The sequence below is a fragment of the Dreissena polymorpha genome, chromosome 2 (assembly GCF_020536995.1).
Source record: "Dreissena polymorpha isolate Duluth1 chromosome 2, UMN_Dpol_1.0, whole genome shotgun sequence".
Taxonomy (NCBI): domain Eukaryota; kingdom Metazoa; phylum Mollusca; class Bivalvia; order Myida; family Dreissenidae; genus Dreissena; species Dreissena polymorpha.
Genome location: NC_068356.1, coordinates 73795654 through 73819476, shown reverse-complemented (window position 1 = coordinate 73819476; position 23823 = coordinate 73795654). Strand labels below are relative to the sequence as shown.

General features: G+C 33.8%; 2 protein-coding genes and 1 pseudogene across 2 annotated transcripts in view; all 3 read right to left on the bottom strand.

Annotated features, from left to right (window-relative positions):
• Positions 1–1052: 1052 nt before the first annotated feature.
• LOC127867629 (beta-microseminoprotein-like) lies at positions 1053–2983 on the bottom strand. Its single transcript, XM_052408934.1, has 3 exons — positions 2667–2983; positions 2440–2563; positions 1053–1727 (listed from the first exon to the last, which is right to left on the bottom strand). The coding sequence occupies exons 1-3, from the start codon at positions 2740–2742 to the stop codon at positions 1598–1600; spliced, it is 330 nt and encodes a 109-aa protein (XP_052264894.1). The 5' UTR covers positions 2743–2983; the 3' UTR covers positions 1053–1597.
• Positions 2984–9199: 6216 nt separating this feature from the next.
• The window catches only part of LOC127867619 (uncharacterized), an 82389-nt gene continuing 67765 nt past the window's right edge, over positions 9200–23823 (bottom strand). Inside the window, exon 9 of the transcript XR_008043584.1 lies at positions 9200–9261. The gene's annotated coding sequence lies outside the window, so the exon portion shown is untranslated. The remainder of the gene's footprint in view (positions 9262–23823) is intronic.
• Positions 13569–18003, bottom strand: LOC127869816 (uncharacterized; annotated as a pseudogene).

Below are 23823 nucleotides of genomic sequence, written 5' to 3'. Positions count from 1 at the left end.
TCAACGGATTTCGTCAACATTTGAAAAAAAAAATATCTTCAAGAAATTGTATTCGGATTGATTCAGCAAGTTGATGATTTTTTAATTAAACGAAAACCATCACAGTAAAAGATATTTACTTTTTGTCACAATCACAAATATACTGTCCGTAAACTAAGAAACATTAATTATGGACGAAAACTAGTGTGTCCGAAAATTAAGAGTCACGAAAAATAATTATTTTTGCTAATAAAAGGGGTGTCCGAAAACATAGAGTAATTACGGTATATTATCTTTACACGCACATACCCGGTAATACTCGATTTTAATTGGCTAAGCAAGGTCACATGCTGACGAAGTATTTGTCCAGATTAAGTGGGTAGATTTTCAAATAAGATTAGTAACATAAAATGACATCACGGATGTAAAGGAGACGACGTAATATAATACAGAATTAGAGAATTTGTCTCCGGTTATTATGTGATGATGGATAATGAATGGTAATCTGTAACAGAAACTCGGCTTCTTACCGATCCATTACGGTGAATTTCGCCAAATATTAATTTACTGATCCTGTATAACACCGTTAGGGGTTATAGTAAACCTAGTATCTAATAGCTTTACGATAATGAAACAAGCTACGGAGTGAAGCACAAACACTGCTGAGAAAAAGGGGGCGTAATTATTTAAATTAAACATCAATTAAACGTGGCGTACAGGGTGAAAATTAACGCTACTCTTTAGCGAAAGTTACGAAATAGACGCCATATTGTAACTCAGTTCCAACTAACCTCATTTTAACGCAGACAGTTCACGTATACGCAAGCCCCCTGAATACATGTGTATTAAAACATAACATTTCATTTTTGCATTTGCGGTTATTACAGTGCGAAACTATGATTTTAATATATTTTCTGACGAAAATTAATATTTACACCGCTCTGATATCTGACAGTTCTCTTAAATACAAATAATAGAAGGTATTCGTTATTGATTTTCCTGGGTTGCCAGTTTTGACCGTACTCTCTATTTGACATGATATCAAAAAAGCGCCAGAAAAAATAAACCACATAAACATTACAAAAATAATTTATTTCCAAACTTTTTGATAATAAACGCTTTTTTATGAGAAACTCAACTTTTTGATTCACCTGAACATATGTTTCGAATCATCAACGAATGAAAACGTGTGTGTTAAAAATGTTATAACAAGCGACCAAACACATCAAATATGTAGGAACACGTACAATGTATTGATAATGTCAAGAATAGTGTCAGAAGATTACAAATTTTTGTTTATGTGTCAATATAATCGGCATGATGTAAACAATGTGACAAGAAATAACCCCACATGAACATAATTATAACAACTGAATTACACATTGTTTCTATTATAAACACTTTATTTAAATAGAAAAAACATTCGACTAAGCTGTACGTGTGTTTAAAAATATCTTTATTTAATACATAATTATTCATCTTTTTTGTATAAATATCGACAGCGAATATGAAGAAATACGAGTTATTAATAATATCATTAAAAGTTTCAGATATAAAATTAAGTTTATGTTTTGTCACAGAACTGGCATTGTTTTTATTATTTCTCAACTATATTCAACTAATATTCTGGAATCATATCCTCCGGGCACGTCTTCGTGGTGTCAGCCGTGAGCACCCACTTGTTCTGGCAGGCTATCTTGACACTGGTGCATTGCGACTCGTCATACGCCATCAGATCAGAACACATGCTGTGAAGGACAATAAATATAACTTGTATGTGACATTTTAAAAACAGTTTTACCAAAAAAACATCGGTCAGTCAAGTGAAAAGCCCTAGACTTTCCAGTCGTTTTCACAAAGTTTAATGTAAGCAAAGGCTAATTACCGATAAAAAAAGTATAATATCATACATGATTTATTTTAATGATTACACATGAATTCGATATAAATTGATTTAAATCCATACCTATTTCAAAGCTAAATCAAAGATAAAATTGTTGTTTAATCTTGCATCTCGTTCATTTATTAAGTCCGCAAGGTCGTATTACGTTCATTGGAAAATATGTTTAAATAAATAAAAGATTAATACAATTGTTGAATGCGACATGATTATTTATATTGCACTTGAGTTTGTATACAATATAGCATATTCACTGCGAAATTATTATGCTCCCCAAAAGTAATGGGACTGCACGTCCTATTATATCGAAGCATGACAACGACACTAATACGATGGCATACTTGTATTCGTTACAACGTAGATTGTATTTAAATATCGTTCATTGGTAATATGTATCGGAAAGATAGATCCTCGTCGGTTAAAAACTATATTTTTAATTGAAAGAATGAAATATCACTTATACCATATCACTTTAGAGACAAAATACTAATCAAATGATGCATGGCGAAAACAAGAATATCTAGTAAGTATTAGGGCAGCAACGCCTAATGAACACTAACCTGTAACAACTCAGCCCATCGTCAGAGCACTCACATGTCATACACTCGTCATAGTCGATGAAGTTCGACTTAGGAAGAAAGCGAATTCCTTTGTGTGTGCAGAACTTCACAACTTTCCCATGTACTGTTATAAAAATATATAATGGATGTATAAATATAAGAAACATAAATGTATGTGCGATATAAATATTCAAATTAGTATTATTTAATACTTCGTTTACACTTACCGCGTTCTTTCTCAATCATCATCCCGGAGGAAATCTGAACTATGCCGATGAAAACAAGTAGCAATTTAGCGTCCATTCTGATGCTCGTTAAATGAAGGAATAAAATTAAAAAGTTAAATTCGTATTTATATATCCTGGTTTCATACAGCTGTGCCTCTTTATTGCAAATATATGCGACATTTACATAAGTATCGAATTTTTGGATTGCGTATCTTATTTAAAAGAATTTTGTATTACAATTATAAGCGTTTATATACAAAGTATTACATCAACTTGTTATACAGTGGTGTTCTTTTGATAACATGACAGCTGTTGAGTGTTCCAATTGTCAAGCTTCGCCACATGGTCGAGTGTTACGTTTCAAAATAGAATTATGTTCCGTGAATATATTAAGCCGTTGTTGTCTTTTGTCTGAATTCATTACATCAGCAGCAATCACAAAAGACAGGATGCCGCAGGATAGATTTTACGTATCGCCTCATGATCTAAGTTATGTATATATAAGCTGGCTTATTGGAAAACTGAGCTTCATGCCGGCGCGTGATGTATCATTCCAAACTTGCCTGTGCAGTCTTCAGAGACTTACCAGGGACAACACTCTCTGCCATTAAATCGTCCAAGGTGCAACTATCAAACGTTACAATTCGTACATGGTAACATGAGATTTCACGGTAAAGGCTAAAATCGTGTAAAAAACACTGAGCCGTAACAAAAGATGTTGCTAATGTTTTTATATACAATTGCTTTGTTGCAGGTACATTTAATAAAATTGTCATTACAAACATCTTTAATTTGACCACCCAAAGGTAGCTTTTTCATTTAAAAAAAATGTATATGCATTACAGGCATGTTCATCTACTAATTATGCACATATTAGGTAAATTAAATATATGCCACATACCACTTATCCAAGTTCGTCGTAAGACATCGTATTAAGAGTTTCAAATACAATCAAATTATCCTATTTTTCCATGTAATGCGTTACTTGTTAAAAAAACATAACAAAACATGTATATAATTTAATTTTAGTCTCAAGCACATGTAAACTAGTGTTTTTTTTAAAGGTGTTTATCATATATTAATGCGAGGAGGATTAACAGTGACAGCGGGTAATTTGTTTTGCGCTTTTCGACTACATACATATATTTATAATATAGTAAGCACACAATATATCATAATATATCATCGTATAGACGATTTTCTGTTCCATTTCGAGTTTTGTTTGCATATAAGCAGAGGAACGCATGTTTACTAGTATAAATCTTTTGTTAGCTGTTGTAAGCAGTTCCAAAACTTCAGAGTAAACATGAACTAAATACTTTTTTATATATGCGTGTGTGTGTGTGTGTCATAGTACCAAATTGGCGCGCTCAATAAGTCGATATGGCTTGAAATGGCGCCATCAAACCATAACAAAATCTATCATCATGTGCCGTATAGGCGTGTATTGTTTGTAGTTCTTGCAAATTCACCTCTTTCAAACCAGCCAACACGTCAACCACCGTTCAATATGGAGGATGAATGCACCATTATTTGTGTATATTCATAATATGTGTTGTCATATACATCATTCTACATATTAATTGTATAACATTCTATGTTTGCTTGTTTAACTACATCTTGAGCCATGAAAACTAAATGACACCATATTTAAATTTATTATGGCAATGCTGGCATTCAAAACAATAATACAATACGTATTTGTGTTTCTAAAATATGCAACAACAAATTCGTTTTAATGATATTTTACTTTATTTCAGTGAATTTTTTACCAAGCTCCGTAAGGATGCTATTACCGAAAAATTCTAACTAAGCCTGGATGCCGCTAACGACGTTGCCGCCGGGGCGAGTAAAATAGCTTGACTTTTCTTCGAAAAGTCTAGCTAACACATAGAAGGGGGCAATGAGCGGAAGCAATGACAAATATAACAAAATATGAGCATTAGTTCGTACTATGTGTCGATAAAGCTTTGTTCAACGATGTAAAACTGTCCCATGCATGATCCCAATGGGCTCTCAAAGCGGGCATCTTTGCGACAAGGAACATCAAGCCAGAAGAAAGGCGTCTCTTTTGTCGCTTCTTAAATCTTGTATGCCGTAGAAAAAGACATTATGTAAGCAAACCCATCGCAGTGCGGCGGAAACCTGTCGTATGGGAACTCCTTATACGTCACGAAAAACTTGTCCGAGGGATTTCATTCAGGGCCCTGATCATAGAAAGTAGAACAATACAGCAAATCTGCATTCTCCTGGCGCTCATGTAGTTCCAGAAAGTCCACCATATGGAATGGATCCACCATCGTTTCGTCGTTGGTGTTAAGTACAAACTTCACATCTAAGCAGCTGTTGACCACCCACGATAGACCAATAATCGTCTTGTAAGCCTGGTTTTTGAAGTGATCAACGAAGTCTCCTTGAATAATATCTTTAAACCGCTCGCTCTCCAACGACAGAGACTCGTCGACCTCTTTTAATGGAAATGCAGAGCGCACCATGATAAAAACCGGAACGAGCTTCTTGCCTTTGACCTTTTTCACGGATCCCCCATGTGTGCCGCACATCATCCCTCTCTCTGAAACGCGCTGGTTCAGATTTTATCAATGCCACAACGAAGGCACCTTGAGGGCATATGACATCTTTTAGCATGTAATGGAATTGCTGATAATGAACAAATTGGTTTTGAAGATCAGATGGGTGAAGTGCTGTTATGTGTTTGGCAAAGGCGCCAACAGGAGTATCTTGATTTAGAGGAAAACATCATGCGAATTTCACCATCAGAAACGTGGCTAACGCAATAAGCATCTACAAAATAGTAAAAAATATTTTAGAATGACTTTTTTTAACACACATTACTTGTCTTATCAATACATCGCATGAACAAAAACATAGCAAGTTATTGATGCACCGTCTCGATCGACTCGAGCAACGTGAGGAATATAAATTTATGCTTATTTACAGAAATTTCTAAAAAGTTAGCCTTCAACATTTAAATTTTAAGTGAAATTGACATTCCTTGAGTTCAATGTCAACGCCGAATCAGAGAAATATACGCTACACAGCATTTAACAAGAATACAGATGAATACTGACTTCTTGGAATGAAAAACCGCTTATATATCACCACACGGGCACTAGGCGCATTAAAATTGCATGTGTTTACGTGCTTTGCTCGCGAAAACAACTTTATGTGATGAAGTCGAAATTAATTAAACACATTGGTCATTGGCTATTATTCATATTTTTGCCCAGAGCGTTCTAATACAATATTAAGAATAGCGAAAACTATTGTTTTATAAGATCACGCGATGGAACTTTGAAATGATAAAACAGATTGCCCTATAATTGTTGTTATCGCGATACATTTTCCTTATTTGGGTACAATGAAGTTACTAAGTAATGATTCGGCTATGAACTAGAATACTGACTTATGTTTATGTCACACGCGCATGCAATCACGCATTGGTTCGAATGAAATTCGTAGCGGATAATGTTTTGATGTACGTATCGGAAAACTCCAGGCACAGAATAGACAAGTGAGATGAATAACAATAATATTTCTATGAATAATTGACTTTGTAAAATCGTAAACTAGTACAAGTTTCTCATTAAGTGTTGTTTCAAAACAAAAACGTAGCATTTCAAATAGTGTGTTAGTTAAATAAAAACAAATACATGTAAAAACAGATAATTACCCAAATTATGAATAATGCAATATTAAAAAGTCCACAGTTTTAAAATGTTGTTAAACACCCTACTTAACATAATAGTGGTATTATAATAAACGGCACATTATTGTTACAAAAAATGAAAGACTCTTTTTTTAATATTTTACTAGTTTCTGGGTTTCGATATTCATTCTGTTGCAAATATGATTGGAACAGTACTAGTTCCATAGGCAGCTGAACGTTCGCTTTTTGTATATTTGCACACACGTTTGTGGGCACAGTGTATCAGTCGTTTTAACATTTTTGCAAGGTAAACGAAATATTGACTAAATCAAAATGCTGATACGTACTTTTTACAGAATTTTCATTAATGAACGTGTGTGGAAATGGTACAATTATAAGTTGCCAGTGTGTGTACTTTGTTATCAAAACGTTACGTGTTCGTAAATGTCAGCTTTTTATCAATGTAGCCATTTCGCACAATGCACAATTATTCATACAATATTTATTGCGTGGGTTGCTTTGGCATGTTCATATCGATACGGGGCTCGATCCAACGTGAGTCCATTATGTGAAACATATAGCTATGTATAAGGCTCCTCTTGTTATGTTACATTTTACGTAACTTTCAGAACTATTCAAAGTTTATTTAGAGTATAATGTGACTTATCATCTTTTGCTTCCAGCAAAAACCTTGTTTTGCATGCGAATCAAGTTATTAGCGTCTTGTACTATAGTAGTACATTTACATTGTATGCAATTGCAAATATTGAAAAAATTAAAGTTGCTAAATATACAATAATATTGCAGTTTCGTGTATTTTGAAATGTTCTCCAATTATGTAACTGCAAAACAAAAATCGCTTTTTAATAAATCTGATGAGCTGTCTTCGCAATATTTATCGAATTTCCGAGTCAAATCTTCTGATGTCTGTGCTCTATACAGCCATGGTAAATACGTAACCTGCGGATGTGTGTAATTGTACAAATGGTATGTTCCAATAAAATCTAAAATAACATCTAGAATCGACACAACATTTGAAAAAACAAACAAGTGCTGCAAAAATCAGGGCCAAAGGTTAATGTAATTAGAAAGTGAGGCAAATAATGATTTTAAAGGGGTGTACCAACGCCGTCCAAGAGACAGCCATGTCCCCCGCGGGTGTTGTTTGGAGTGGTGACCTTGATTTTGTGTCAGCATGACTGAAGCATGCCTTCTGCACATAATTCTGACTTAACAGACTGACCTTGAGATTGACCCGGAGTGAACGATTCATACACATCGTATGGATGACCTTAGCATTGCAGCCAAATGTCACAATAGTACTTCAATAGCTGTAAAAGAAATCAACCGGACATACAAACAGATACTCAAATTTGACCTTGAATTATGAACTCAACCTTAAGTTGGTGTGACTGACTAATGCCTGCTGCATATGGTCTCAATGGCCTTCACATGTAAGCCATGTGACTGGAAAATCCTTAAAAGGGTAACTAAATAATGGACACAAACATACAGGCTCAACCCTGAATAATGACATTGACTTTTAGATAGCATGACTTACGTATGCTTTCTACACATCGGTTCTATGGCCTTAACAGTTGATTCAAGTTTCATTAAAATCCTTCAAGAATTATAAGAGATATGGTGCGAACAGGTCAATGGAGGCTAAAACCTTTAATATTGAAGCATGACCTCCACCTTAAGACGGCCTGACTAACTTATCCCTTCTGCACATTTGATTTAGTGATCAAAACATTTAAAGACAGTTTCATGAAAATCCTTCAAAGGGTATAGCATATATGAAGCGGACAAAATTGAAGCTCAAACCATTGACCTTGAAGTTCAACATTGACACTTAGCCAGCCTCATTGACTGCTGCCTTCTGTACATCATCTCAATGCCTTCAACCTTTGAGGAAAGTTTCATGAACATGCGCTTAAGAGTATGTGAGATTATGAGCAGACACAAAAGGTTTACAGAAAGACTGACAGAACAAAGAGCATTCCTTTAATCCCCTTACCAATTTAGGGTAGGAAATTTCAACATGAATGTTCACAACTGCTTTCTGCATGCAGTGTTTCTTGTAACTCTGCACAATTGCAACGTGGATTTAAATCAGAGTTTACTAAATACTTTGAAGTTGCAATTTATATGTCTTATTTTACTGTTGTAAAACAACAACAACACAAATAACACTTTTTGATTTGTGATTTAATTTATGAAATCATGCACTGATTGTTTTACCTTTGATATTCCGCAATTAAATAGGAAGTAATCAACAATAAGAAATACCAGAAAAAATACATACAAAAGTGACAAGAACAAATCTCTCAACACAAATAAAAACACAAAATACAGATTCACGTAGGTAGATAACCCATTGTTTAAGCGATGAAAAGCAAAAGCTTTTTACAATGCAATGATCATTTCATCCTTTGAGACACATTTTAGTAGGGTTTTCGGTCTGTGGCTAGAGTATTTCCGCATTGTTTTTGAAAATTGTAATATTGCACAACTGTGAAAAAGTTTCTTTAAATGATGTAATAATTCTCTAAAGCTAGTCATAAGTGGTTGAAATCAGCACTCAAAATAGCTACTAGTTTTTAGTTTAAACCTTTTTATTTTAGCTCGAATGCATCAATATCCTTAGACTTATTGAAAGCTCTCGAGTCCATTTCTTGGGACTAGAACCAGTGCTTGGTGTCTTTGGGGATGATCGGAGGAACGCTCCCTCAGTGGGGATGGAACCCGTGACCGACGGTCGCTAGGTTTACTCCATATCCACTACGCCACGGCGACCTTAAAATACTTATTGATTAATCAGATGCAAAAGTGACTGATCAATCAAATTAATCATAACAAAGTGAACATTTCATTTATTATTGTGTACATACATACAGGCATATATAACAAATATAACACCCCAACCTTGTGACATTGACCACGGACAAGAGCACTTTTAAACATAAAATATTACGTTTTTAACATTAACATTGAAAGCATTGTGCAATATATTGCAATATTGTTCATACATACAACACATTTTAATCACTCTTTCTACAAAAATAGACACATTTCACATTCCCAATATCAAGTTTTGAAGGTATAGCTTTCTTGATAAAACAAATCGACAACAAGGCTGACGATGTAGAAGCTGGAAGAGTCTTGAGATACATTATAAAGTTCTGTGGATAAAATATTCAATAAAATATCAAGAATTTGTTTAATTTGGGGTTTGATTTTTGAAGAAACATTTGTGTTTAGTTGGGTATGTTTCAAAATCTAATTTTAAAATACGAGATAGACTTTAAAATTACAAAATAGCCACTTTTGACTGTGTTTTTGTCATGAACATTATGATTTTGTCAAGTGAAAAAAAATCATTTAAGATCATGATTATTTAATTGTCATTGTAAATTGATTATGGTGTATTTCATTTAGTTTTACTTAAGCAGTATACAAATAATTTAAATTGGAACTTGCGTACCCATGGGTAAGTTTTGGCAATAAGCATACCCTTAACAAAATGTATGTCCTTGTCTTCTGAACTGTAGCTTAGAAAAACAAATTGCAGATGTGTTTAAACAGAGATTCAAATAGCTACACACTAATTATCTCACATTGAGTTCAATATAGTATGTGTATTACAAATGGAATCCGTGGCAAATAATTAAACAATAATATCGATGTTTTGGGATAACTAAACGGTTGGTGTAAACAGAGATGGAGCAAGTTCCAATGAAGTGCAATGAAATAATACACAAATAACAATAGTAAACAATATAATTTGTATGATATCTATTAGGTGACATATGTATACTTGCAATATGATTCAAGCTGATGCAAGGTAATTTGACACAGTGCATTGATGGAAACACTCCACCAATTATCAAAAGTGGACAATGAGAACACTCAACAACAGCTGTCTGAATAACAAAACATTACCATCAAGTATTTAAGTGATGTAATACTGTACAACTTAAGGCGTTTGATCTTTCATAGAAAAAATCCAGGGCATTTACATCAATTAATGCATATAGTTTACTTGATCCTAACCATTTTGTTTTTTGCTTAAAAGTGGTAACACTTGGTAACTTTTTAAGAGAACAAACCGTAATCGTTCATAACTTGCAAAATTCATTTATTAATAAACAATTGTCATATATCATCTACGTGTTAATACCTATTGAAAAGCGTGAAACTAACTTAAGATTTACATATACCAAAGATAACTAGCAAGTCAAAACAGAAATTGAAATATAACAACATAAGGTTTGATTTAAGTTGAAATTAATCCCCCACCCCACCCACCCCACAAAAAGGTGTTAATTGTCTTTCTGTTCAGTGAAGCGTCTATGTGTTCACATCAGCGATCTTTCGTTAGATCATTGTACAAACACATGTACCTTATTTCTCATCTAAAATATGATTTAATGTTTATATCCCGTCTTGTTACTACTGGCATATATCATGCAATGTGCAGTCTTTAAACACTGCCAATTCCATGTGTAAATATTAATTCTAAGGAGAGAAACTATATATGAACTTGCTTCTTTCGTTTCAATCCTTTTCTGCTTATATTGTGAAACATCTGTATATATTGTACATGCCATAAGAGATACATATGTTTAAACTAAATATGATTGATTTGCTGTCTTATATAAAGTTATATTAACTTTTATCTCAACTAAAAGTATGTTTTACTATTTATTGCAACATAAGATACAATCAAATGCAATTAAATGCACACCGCGAGTCTTGTTTTCCATTCATCAATAAATTGTGGGGTGTGTTTGCTTTACCAATTTTGTAATCAATTAAGATCTTAATTGGGAAGTTTCGTAGTCACTATTTCAGACTTATAGGTTTAACACACTAATTAAGTTTGAGTTATGTCAGATGATTTTAATTTTTGTAGTCCCGGGTCAGCAATTCAACAAATATCAGCTCTCCAAACCTAATTCTGAATCACCACAAACCAACCCACGACCACAACAAACAAATAAATCCAAATACCAGAAAAACAATAAATGAAAAGTGTTTTAATAAAAGCTTTTTCTCAATAAATCAATCGAAAACAATCTGACATACTTCCAGTGATCAGAAAAGAATGTTGATTTTGAAGCTAGGTTGCTTGATGATGTACAAGGAAGCAATCTTTTTATTCTACGTTTACATGTACCTTAATCATAACACAACACTTATAATTTGTATTGTTTTTGTAGGAATAATTTGCTGAAGTGGCTTTTTCTAGTGACGATTTCCTGTACAAAATAGTATTAATGTATTTGATGTCAAAATTACATTTCATTAAAAACTTACTTAAGACTGCAATATATGTCGAACTGAACACACATTTTGCCATTCCTTATAATTTTCAACAATAAATTAAGAGCTAAATTTTAAGGTAAGACATTCTTTCATACTAAGTTGACTCTACATGTAACACATTACCAATCTTGGAGATCACTGTATTTTATTTTTAATTGTTTGTTTGTAAAAATGAGACTCTTTCTAAGGAAAACTGGGCTTAATGCATGTGAGTTAAGTGTCGTCCCAGATTAGCCTGTGCAGTCTGACACTTTAAGCTTTAATGGAATTTTTTGGTTAAAGGAGGTCACTTCTGACAGCAAGTCCAGTTTAGGCAGAAAGTGTCATCACTGATCGAACTGAAAAGGCTGATCTGGGACAACACTTTACACACATAGATTTTGACCAGATTGCTACAGCACACGATAATCTGGGTCAACACTTTACACACATGCATTGACCCCAGTTTTCTCAGAGCAAGGCTCAAATCTAAGGTTCTTACCGCTCCAAACGGTGTCTGGACTGGTTGTGTGACATTGCAAGGCCCGACTGGTTCATGTACACCTGTGGCCTCGATATTCTCTGGCTTGGAGGTGAACACAAGGTACAGGAAGTATGTATAGTGGATAATCACCTCTGTCATTATCTCATCCATGAACCATTCTATGAAGATAATTTCTAAGTAACTTTAGATTGTTTGACATCTTGACATCTTGCCATTATTTCACGTCAAATCATAGCACTCAGGTACCTAACTCACACTTTTTCTGAGCAAACATACATCCAATTAACCAGCACTTAATGGACAGAGAAAAGGAAAGAAAGGCTGAAGAAATAATTTGAAAATATAGTTCACAATTATGTGGCCTGATAAGGGATGTGAAGCCATTTACAAAGCTTTTTACATTCCAGTACTTTACCATCTGATCTAGCCAGGTCAGATTGAAAACATATAAAATAATCAGCGACAAAACAAAACTTACAAATCTTACATCCTAAAAGGTGAGTGCTTTATATATAAGTTATAAGTTATTTTGAAAAAGTGCACATTCTCTGCGAATACATGTCACTAAATACAAAAGTAAACTGATGTAAGTAATTGATAAAAGTTTCTCTTATCAACAATCTATAATCAAGTATAGCTAACTAAGGACCATAACATGGTTATCTCTAGCTATCTTACTTAGCTTGAAGATATTCATTCAGCGCAGGTGCCTGATTAAAATGCATCACTAAACAAATCTAATGGAGTTGGTATAGATTCCATTTATCAATCACCAATACACGATCAAGATCAGGGCCTGGAAGCTCAAAACTTTAACACCAGTTAAACTTATAGCTGGAACATTTTGGATCAAGCTATTCATGTAACCTAATTGCTAACCATTCAATAGGTGTGTAAATTGTAGACAAATGTGTATGCGCCTGTTTTATTAAAGCATCGCTTTCAAAATTAAGTTTATTATAGTCACCAGTTAACAGACTGTAACCTTAACTGGCCATTAAAGTTTTGAGCAACCTGGCCCTGGCCTACTGAGAGTCCCAACTCTTACAGTTTTGAGCAACGAGGCCCCGGCCTACTGAGAGTCCCAACTCTTACAGTTTTGAGCAACGCGGCCCCGGCCTACTGAGAGTCCCAACTCTTACAGTTTTGAGCTACCAGGCCCCGGCCTACTGAGAGTCCCAACTCGTACAGTTTTGAGCAACGAGGCCCTGGCCTACTGAGAGTCCCAACTCTTACAGTTTTGAGCTACCAGGCCCCGGCTTACTGAGAGTCCCAACTCTTACAGTTTTAAGCTACCAGGCCCCGGCCTACTGAGAGTCCCAACTCTTAGAGTTTTGAGCAACGAGGCCCCAGCCTACTGAGAGTCCAAACTCTTACCGTTTTTAGCTACCAGGCCCCGGCCTACTTAGAGTCCCAACTCTTACAGTTTTGAGCTACCAGGCCTTGGCCCATCAATGGCCCTAACTCTTACTTCGTGTGAAGATCTCTGTCCGTGCCTGCCCCCCAGCCAGACTATGAACCCGTACACGACCAGCAGAACGATGAGAGAGACCTCAGTGTGGATGTGGTACGTGTCATGGAGGGGATGGTAGAGGAACACAAACTATAGCACGCCCAGGGGGAACCCGAACATGGCCGCCAGAAGCATACACAGTGTCTCACGACAGAGGCTGCAGAAGAATAACAGCCACTGAACAGTTGTTTAAAAATAATATGAACCCACACCTTTGAAGTGAGTGCAATAATACATGTATAAAACATATTTGGGCCGTGCTCTGTGAAAAAGGGGTTTAATGCATGTGAGTAAAAAGTCGTTCCAGATTAGCCTTATCAGTGACGACACTTTCTGCTTTTATGATATTTTACCTTTAAAGTCTCTTTTTATCAAAAATCTAGTGAAAGCGGAAAGTGTAATCCCTATTAAGGCTGTGCAGACTCAACATGACCTGTAAGTCATGCAGGTATACTGATACACCAAGAGTAAAGTAAGTACGTGAAAGAGTGTCCGAAAAGTTTTCGTGAATGTGTTATTTCAATTACAATTCTTAAGTCCAAGGCACCTTGCTTCGTGAAAAATCATTGGACTGTTACAATACCAATAATAAGGTCAGTATCTGCAAGCTGTTAGGAAAAGTAGGGAAAACTATTGTTCTAGAGAAAAGTTCAAGGGTCGTTACTTGGAAAGAATTCAATGGTCGGTAACAAACTTGAAATTGATCTGTATGCCATGCATGTAAACTCACCCATAAAAAATCATGTGAATAGCAGAAAGGGTTTTAACAAAGAAAAAGGGAAACAGCATGCATGACCGATAGAAAGACTGACTGACATCCTTCCAATGGCATAAGAAAAACAAATAAGTAAAACAGTTATTACACATTCAACAGTCTTCATTTGGCTTTGGAAAACCAAGACTGAGAATTTGACCCAATAACAGCTATAACATCAGCAAGAAAATGCCCTAACTTACTAGAATCACAACTGGTTTACTGGTCCTTTTAAGCTAGGACTGCTTATTGAAGGCATAAGAATATGGTTTCTACATATCAATTCCTAGTCTAATTTTTGCCCACCCAGACTTTGGCTCCATTTTTTTAAACATCTGATATAGGTTCCTATACAAGTTTCAATGTCCTTTTGTTTCCTGGCCAGGAACCATTGTCCTTAGGAATATATATCCGCGATTCTACTTATTGAACTGGTCACAAAGTTTTCAAGAAATATTTACAGAACGTACCCTGCATGTTGATAGGACTCTTTATTGGGAGTCAGAAGTTTGTGGCTGGCATGGAACACGGCCGTGAAGCCACATGCAAACGTTGCATGGAAGAAGTAACTGGTCGTCCAGGGAACCCAGTAGTGACGATCGTAGATGTTTGGGTCAGTGTCGTGCCAAGTCCAGAAGAGATTCTTAATCCCCAGAATATCGTATGGGAGATCAAGAATAACAACTGTCAGACCAACTGTAAATTGAAAGACAAAATGTTTAAGTTATTTCAACAGTTTCTGTTTCTATATCAGATAATTTCTTACCTTAATGAATGTGAGGTCATATAAAGCATGTCTTTATTAGTGGCTAAAACGCTCTAGTGCATTGCTGTAAATGGTAAATGATAAAAAACAGTGTAAGTGTCCTTTTTACATCACTATGCTTCATGAAGAAATTTAGAGCTAATCTAAGGCGGTCAATGTGAGGAGGGTCAATTCCTCTCTACACAGGGTTGAGTACACTTCTTAATCTATTGTGGGAAACAACCACACTGTAAGAGTCCATACATACCTGCTGGTTGGGGGAAGAGGGAAGACGCTTTTAAGTTTACAACCTTATTCCTGAGTGAGCAATTACCACACTTGGAGGGTCAATTCTCATCCTTTGTGTTAACTGCAATACTTAAATAGTCCACTCTGAAGGGGGTTGAGCCAACCACTTAAACCCTGAGTTTGCAATTACAACATTTTTTAAAATATATTCTTACTTGCAGTGGGTTGAAGCATCCATTTCATCCACACTTAAAGAGTCTTTTTTTAATTGTGTATGTGAAACCACAACTAAATCCTGTGAGGGTAACGGCTACACTTGGAAAAGCTATGACGCCCTGAGGTATGGCTCTCTGCTGGTAGTGGGATACTATCTTAAACTACCCGGAGAGCTAGCTGGGTTCAGGACCATAACACTACTGATGATATGTAGGTCTTTTAGCCATGAATGGTCTACTACGCATCCCTACCTTTTCTACCTAGGCATGTTCTTCATAGTTCTTCAGAGTTCTTCATAGTTCTCAATAGTTCATAGTTCTTCATTTTTCATAGTCAGTATACATCTTTAAACCCTCTATTTATAATTTAATCCATTACTTTTTCAATATCTTTCTAATGCAAGGGACATTATACTTCTTACATATTATGTTTTAACTGAGTACTAGTTACTTCCCCTTATCTTATCATATGTCATTTAAACCCATTGTATTAACTATTTAATTTGTATTAACTGTGATAATATTATGTCTTAAATATGTCATTGTATTACTATGTCTTGCAATGCATGTCTTAGTTTTATGATTACCATGTGCTTTCATCTAACAGCTGCTTTTATTTTGTTATGTATACCATGTACTTGTGTTTGTCGGGAAAAAGCTTTTTGCTTATGTTTGTGTTTATCATGTCCGACGTTAGAAAAAATTTCTTGTATCTTGTATTCCTACCTGCAGGGGTTAAGTGCAGCACAACAACCCAAAGAAAGCAACTAACACCATTTGAGAGTCCATTCTTTTTTGTAATTCCTAAACCACCGCACTTGGAACGGCTATTCCTACCTGCAAGGGTTAAGTAGAGCACTTCATTCCTGTGTAGGAAATAACATCATTTAGAGAATTAATTGTTACCTGCGGGGTTGAGCCCACCACTTCATTCCTGAGTGGGCAACAACCACACTGACTGTGTAAAGGAATACTGGATCTGAAATAAGAATAAAATTGGCTTATAATTTCTTTTTACTTTAGGATGTATAACTAACCAGCATAATAAGTGGTATAGTCCTAAGTATTTTTTAGAAATATTATGTGGAACATTATGTCGTCATTTTAAAAGCACATGCAACCTACAGATTTGACCTGTTGACAGCAAAATCAATAGGCATATTTCCTTTCCTCTAAAGTTATAAGCATAGCAACTCAGACGATCACTATTAAAAAACATATTCTGTTGAAATCAATTTCATGACACAAGCCCCCATGACCTTAACATTTGATCTGATGGCTTCCAACATAATATGCATTTTACTTCCCACCAAAGCAATCGCTGTACCAATTTGAATGTTTAAAGGTCAAAAGATTCGCAAGATGTTACACATATTTTTTTCCTGTAACCTGTGACCTTGACCTTCAATCTGTTGACATAAAATTAATAGGCCTCATTCCTTCATCCCATAGAAAACAGCATGCCAGGTAAGAGTATCGTAGGTCAAAGCGTTCTATAGGTATCATGCAGAAAAAAAACCATCTTGTTAGGTCTCATGTGACCTTGATCTTTGACTTGTTGAACTCAAAGTCAAACTGCATTTTCTGTTCCTCAAATTACCATAAGTCAAAGCATTTTCAAAATATAGATCAAACATGAATTTCTTCGTTCAGGCCAATGTGACCTTGACCTTTACCAGGTGACTTAAAATAAAAAGATGTCTTCCCTGTCACCAAAGTGACCATTTTACAAAACTTGCAAGACAATAAGTCAAATCATTTTAAGATATTGTTTAAACACCAACTAACGGTTTCAAGCAAATGTGACCATGACCTTAGTTGACCTAAACATCTATTTGGATGTTTAATGGCGAAGCACTCTCTAGACATTAAAACTTCTCTACAAACTAACTAACCTTCCTACCTACTTACCTAACTTCCGACTGACAGGTGCAAATCAATATACCCTATATAAAGAGGGTATAATAATCTACTATCATAGATATAATATACACATTTGCAAAAAAATATATAAAAAAATATGTGTAAATTAAATAACAACAATTATCTGGACTAATAGAAATTCCAAGCATAATGTGTTAAAGTTAAGTTAAAACACTTAAAAGGTAACATGGAAACCAATTATATGCCTTTAAAAAAAATAATATATATACATCATAAAAATAAATTTCATACATCAACATTTACAGAGACACACAATGTAGAGAGGTAGTCGCTTTCCAAGGAACATAAATATTCCCTGAGCGTGCCAGAAGATGTCAATATCCGGAATCCAGTAGCTGACCATCTCCACAAAGAGGCCATGCAGTATGACCCCAGCCAGAGGTACTTAAACCTGCCTCCAACACGCTGGGCTGCAAAGTGTGGTTTTACCTCCATTTATAATCCCATCAAGTTTAGAATACGCATAGGTTTATATGCAAGCCATGAGCATTTTGTTTATACAAATAGTACTCATATTGTTTCTTTTTTTTAAATGACACAAATAATTTGAAGCACCAGTCTTATAGTTTTCCGAAGAGACACAATTAATCTTTTTAGCAAACTTTGTTTTTTGGTGAAACTTGATTTTTGTCACAAACCTGACTAGTACCTCCTGCTTAGAAATTGTGGCTATGCATACAGAATGACCGAACAACAAAAAGACCGACTTACAAACAGATTGATTCAATTCTATACCCCTATCGTGGGGATTAACAAATATAACCCTATCTTTAGAACTGTGTTTTAATAGTGTTAGCCCTATTTTGTTTACCTCAGCCATAATTTAATTATGACTAAACATATATTTTGAAGCATATAATTTACTGTTTGAAAAACCGCTCAAACAATTTTAGACAGATAAAGGAATGTATGACACAAAGCACCCCTAACCAAAGAAGTGATAACTTTGTCGCGACAAAATCTGCCTAAATAACATTGATGACGTTTGTGGGAACCCCCGCTTTAACTGACGTCATTGTTTTTAGCCGGGGAATATTAAAGTGTTTATTTTTTTAACCTATTTATTTTAGCTCGATTGCATTGAAAGCCTCAGGCTTTTTGAAAAGATTTTGGGGAAATCTAAAGAACGCTCCCATATTGGGGAGCGTTCACGTGACCTCAAGGTCGCTAGGCGGACACCATATTTATTTAAGGGACCGTTCAACAGATTTTGGCATGTATTGAAGCATGTCGTTAAATGCTTTATATTGATAAATTTAAACATTTGACTTAAAAATCTCAAGTAAAAAAACAACAATTTTCTGAAATTGAATATGCAAACGAATTTGACATTATGATCTAATTGCTATCCTTACAAAATCCTTTATGCATATGATGTATTTTTTAGTGCAAACTTTATGTTTATTTATACGCATGTGTTTGTGTGTCTGTTTGCTGAAACTGAGTATACAAACAATGATGATCAGATTTTCATCAAAGCAGTTACTGTTTGAAGTCAGGATTATATCATTTGTTACTAATGTAATTAGACAATAAGTTTCCCATAATGAAAGTGCTATTTTAAGGTCTTTATGTGTATGTGTGTGTGTAAAATAACAATATTTATTAAAATAAAACTGTTTATTTTGAATCCTTATTGTAATACCAAGTCATTCAGTATCCCCTTTGAAAAATAATGTATGCACTTAGATACCTTCACACACAAAAATTATTTCATTTAAGGGTTTACTGTGATACATACTAAAGTTTGAAGGTATTGGATGTGGTAAAGCTAAGATCATCTCTTATATTTTCATTTAACACTATTCAACTAGCAATTCTGTCATCATTTTTCTATACAATTGCTTCATTTTCGCTTTCACATGAAGCTTTTTTAAAGTGTTCTATGAAAGTGAGATGCTAAATTAAATTTCACTGTATGATTCAACATTATTGGCCAGAGTATTCAATCCTTTTTCTAAAGTATACTAACTACACATTTAGTAAAGAAACGTCTTTTCTTGTGAAATTATTGATTTCCACTGAAAGTTTATAATAATAAAATTTACATCAAACACCAGAAATAATAAATGGCTTATAAAATTCATATAGGAAATAAAAGTAGCATGGTTGTCACACTTAGGCTTTGTCAAGAGAATGTATATCATTATATTTCTCACAAAAACTAATTCAGGCATTTATAAAAATAAATTTATGCAAAATAATCAATAGTATCTACATTGTTTACTTGCAATTTAACGCTTTCAGTATAAGACCTTTATCCACATGTAAACAACCATCTCTATAAAAAGCAAAAACCTATTTTATTATAAATTTTATGCTTATGATTATGTTTATCCTATGTTTGCCTGATTCTAATAATTTCTCTAAAAAACTTTTTACCAGCTTCTTGATAAAAACTGCTGTTGAATATGACTATATTCCTTGATGTCGTATATGTCATTGTCCAATGCATATAACCAACTTTTTTTTAACCAGATTCATTTATCATATTATAAAAATATATTGTAACAACATATGAGTATTACTATGTAATTGTTGTGTGCACATGAAATGTAAAACGACCTCGCTTATAAACTCTTAAATATTATTCATGTACCCTTTTAAAAAATAAAATAATTCAAATGTTAACTGATTAACTTTTAACATCTACTTCTAAATATTATAAGAAATTATACAATAGCTAAGCAATAAATTATTAATATTCGAATATTAAATGTCCTGTGTTAACTTTACACTGAATTGCATATGTTCTGTTTTATTCTTTATTATTAATTATATCTATTTCATTTTTGTGTATTTCCAGTGTACGGAAATGCGCTTTTTGTGTCTCTATTTGGGACTAGTTGTTTATTGTTTTTTTCTCTCTCACTTTTGTCATAATTTTTATACTTCTTCATTTTTATGGAACATTCATCTATATGTTTCCATATTTTTTGTTTTCTTTTTCTGCTTGTATGTATGTACATCTTATGTCTTATAATGGAAAGCAACTGGACATATTTAAAAATAGAAACTAACTGGACAATCACACACAAACTATCATTTAGATCACCCTCCACCTCTTTAAATGATTAAAATATGTACTTTGAACGTAAAAGGGCTTAATAACACAAATAAACGAATAAAAATATTCAAATTGTTAGACGAAAAAAATATAGTGTATGCCTACTACAAGAATGTCACTTGACACATACTTTAGCACAAACCTTAAAAGATGAATGGGACGGAGATATCTATCTCAGTGGACAACATACTAATAAACAAGGCATTGCCGTTCTAATTAAAAACAATATAGGGATCACAGTCGATAATTTTAACGAAATAATAATTGACAGACTAGCAAGTATAGATATAAAAATACATGAAACACAACTAACATTAATCAACATCTATGGTCCTAACATAGATGATTCCACATTTTACGAAACATTACAATCCTTTATAATTAATAACCAAGATAAAAACATTATAATCGGTGGTGATTTCAATACTGTCCTGAACCCATTATTAGATAAAAAGAAAGGAAACCTTTATACCCACCCTAAAAATAGAATCATTTTAAATAACATAATTGAAAACTACAATATGATAGACATCTGGCGCACAGTATATCCAAACGAAAGCAAATTCACCTGGCACTCAAACACAAAACCAACAATATTTTGTAGATTAGACTATTTTTTAATTTCTGAGTCTCTTTGCAACATTATTGACACATGTAACATAAAACCAGGATTTATGACTGACCACTCTCTAGTTGAACTTAAACTGCACAATATACAACCTGAAAGAGGCCCAGGATACTTTAAAATTAACAACAGCATCTTATTAGATACACAATATCAAACACAAATAAAACAGGAAATATTAAATACAGTTCAAAATAATAAAGATGCAAACCCAAACACCTTATGGGAAGTAATTAAAGGAAATATACGTAACACAACAATTTGATACACATCATTTAAACAAAAAGAAACACATAAACTTAAAACATCAAAACCATTGAAACACTTGAAAAACAATTGCATCAAACAAACACAAATGATACCACCGACATTGAAAATGAAATAACATTAAAAAAACAAATATTAGATGGAATCTTTCATACACAACTCAATGGAATACTATTAAGAGCGCGTGCACAGCATGTTGAACACAATGAAAAAAATACAAAATACTTCGCAAACATTGAAAAACGTAGAAGTGAACAAAAAACTGTACACAAATTAGTAGTCAATGGCAAAGATATAACAAACAGAACTGAAATACTAGAAGAACAACGTTTATTTTTCGAAACCCTCTATAAACGAAAAAATGTTGAAAATAACACCCTTTTTGAAAATACACAACACGCTTTAAATCAAGAAGAAAAACTATTGTGTGACGGATTACTAAATGAATATGAATGTGGATTAGCACAAAAAGAAATGCAAAATAACAAAAGTCCAGGTTCTGATGGTATCACCATTGAGTTTTATAAAATATTTTGGAATGATATCAAAACACATTTAATTAATTAACTAAACTATTCATATAATAATGAAAACTTAACTACGCTTCAAAAACAAGGTATAATATCACTCATTCCAAAACCTGGAAAAAACTTAGAATCCTTATCGAACTGGCGCCCAATTAGTTTACTAAACAATGATTATAGAATTGCAACTAAAAGTATAGCAAACAGAATTTAAAAAATATTACCATCAATCATTTCAAAATCTCAATCTGGTTTCATAAAAGGACGTTACATTGGTGAAAACGTTCGTCTTATCCAAGAATGCATAAACTATTTCAACAATTCAAATAATCCTGGTCTAATATTCTTTGCAGACTTTGAAAAGGCATTCGATTCGCTTGATTACTCATTTAAGTTCTCTTGCTTAGAAAATATGAACTTTGGTGAAAGGCTCATTCAATGGGTCAAACTATTCTATACCGATATTAACAGTATAATCATTAACAATGGCTTCTTTTTAAACAGTTTTAACATCGAACGAGGGGTTCGACAAGGATGTCCACTCTTATCATCGCTATTTATTATTTGCATCGAGTATCTATCACATCACATTCAATCAAATAAACACATAAAAGGCATATCACTAGAACCTGACGAAGAAATCAAACAGTCCCTATTTGCTGACGATGCAACTTATTTTTTAAACGACAATTACGATTCTTTCCATAACCTAATAGAGTCGTTAACCCTATACGGAATGACATCGGGTCTTAAACTAAACAAAAGTAATTGTACTGTGCTACGAGTAGGTAAATTAAAACAAAGTAATGTCCAATATAAAAAATAAATGAAATTTAATTGGACATCCGATGAAGCCACAACGTTAGGAATTACTTTCACAAATAATGAAAATGATACAGTTCTTAAAAACATACTTCCTAAATTACAGAATTTTAAAAATTGCTTAAAATCATGGCATCACCGTAAACTTACACTAATCGGAAAAAACACAGTATTGAAAACGTTTGCACTTCCTAAATTAATTTATGTATTAACAGTTCGCCCAAATCCACCAAATGATGTTATTAACGATATAAATCAGCAATATTTAACTTCATATGGGACGGTAAGCCTGATAAAATAAAACGAACTCAGTTAATTCAATCCGTAGAAAATGGAGGTATCCAATTAACGAACATTGACTCATTCTTGAAGGCAATCAAATGCAGCTGGGTTAAAAGATACCTAGATAATACCAATACGAGTAAATGGAAATTATTCTACCAGAAAATCCTAAAAAAAATATGGTGACTCCTTACTCTTTGAATGTAACATCAGCAATACTATCTTACATGAAATTGCAAACGAAAACATATTTCTGTCTGATGTTCTATCAGCATGGAGTGATGTCACTCATAAACTAGAAACCAAAACCAGCAGTAAAACTATTTTATGGAACAATAAAGACATAACTTCAAGCAATAAGACGTTTTTCTATAAAGATTGGTTTGAACGAAGCATTAAATATGTCGACCAATTATATGACTTCAGAATTAAGGATTTTTACTTTTTTGATGATATATGCTATATATACGGAATACCTTCAAAGAATTTCTTGAAGTATTACACACTAATCAAAAGCATACTCATACATATTAAATCTGAAATCAATACAAATTATACACCATGTACTCAAACAAAATTCGTAGAAAACATACTTGGAAGAAAAAACAAAACAAATAAAATATTGTACACACTACAAATTAAAAACCCTACAGAAAACTCCAAAACCC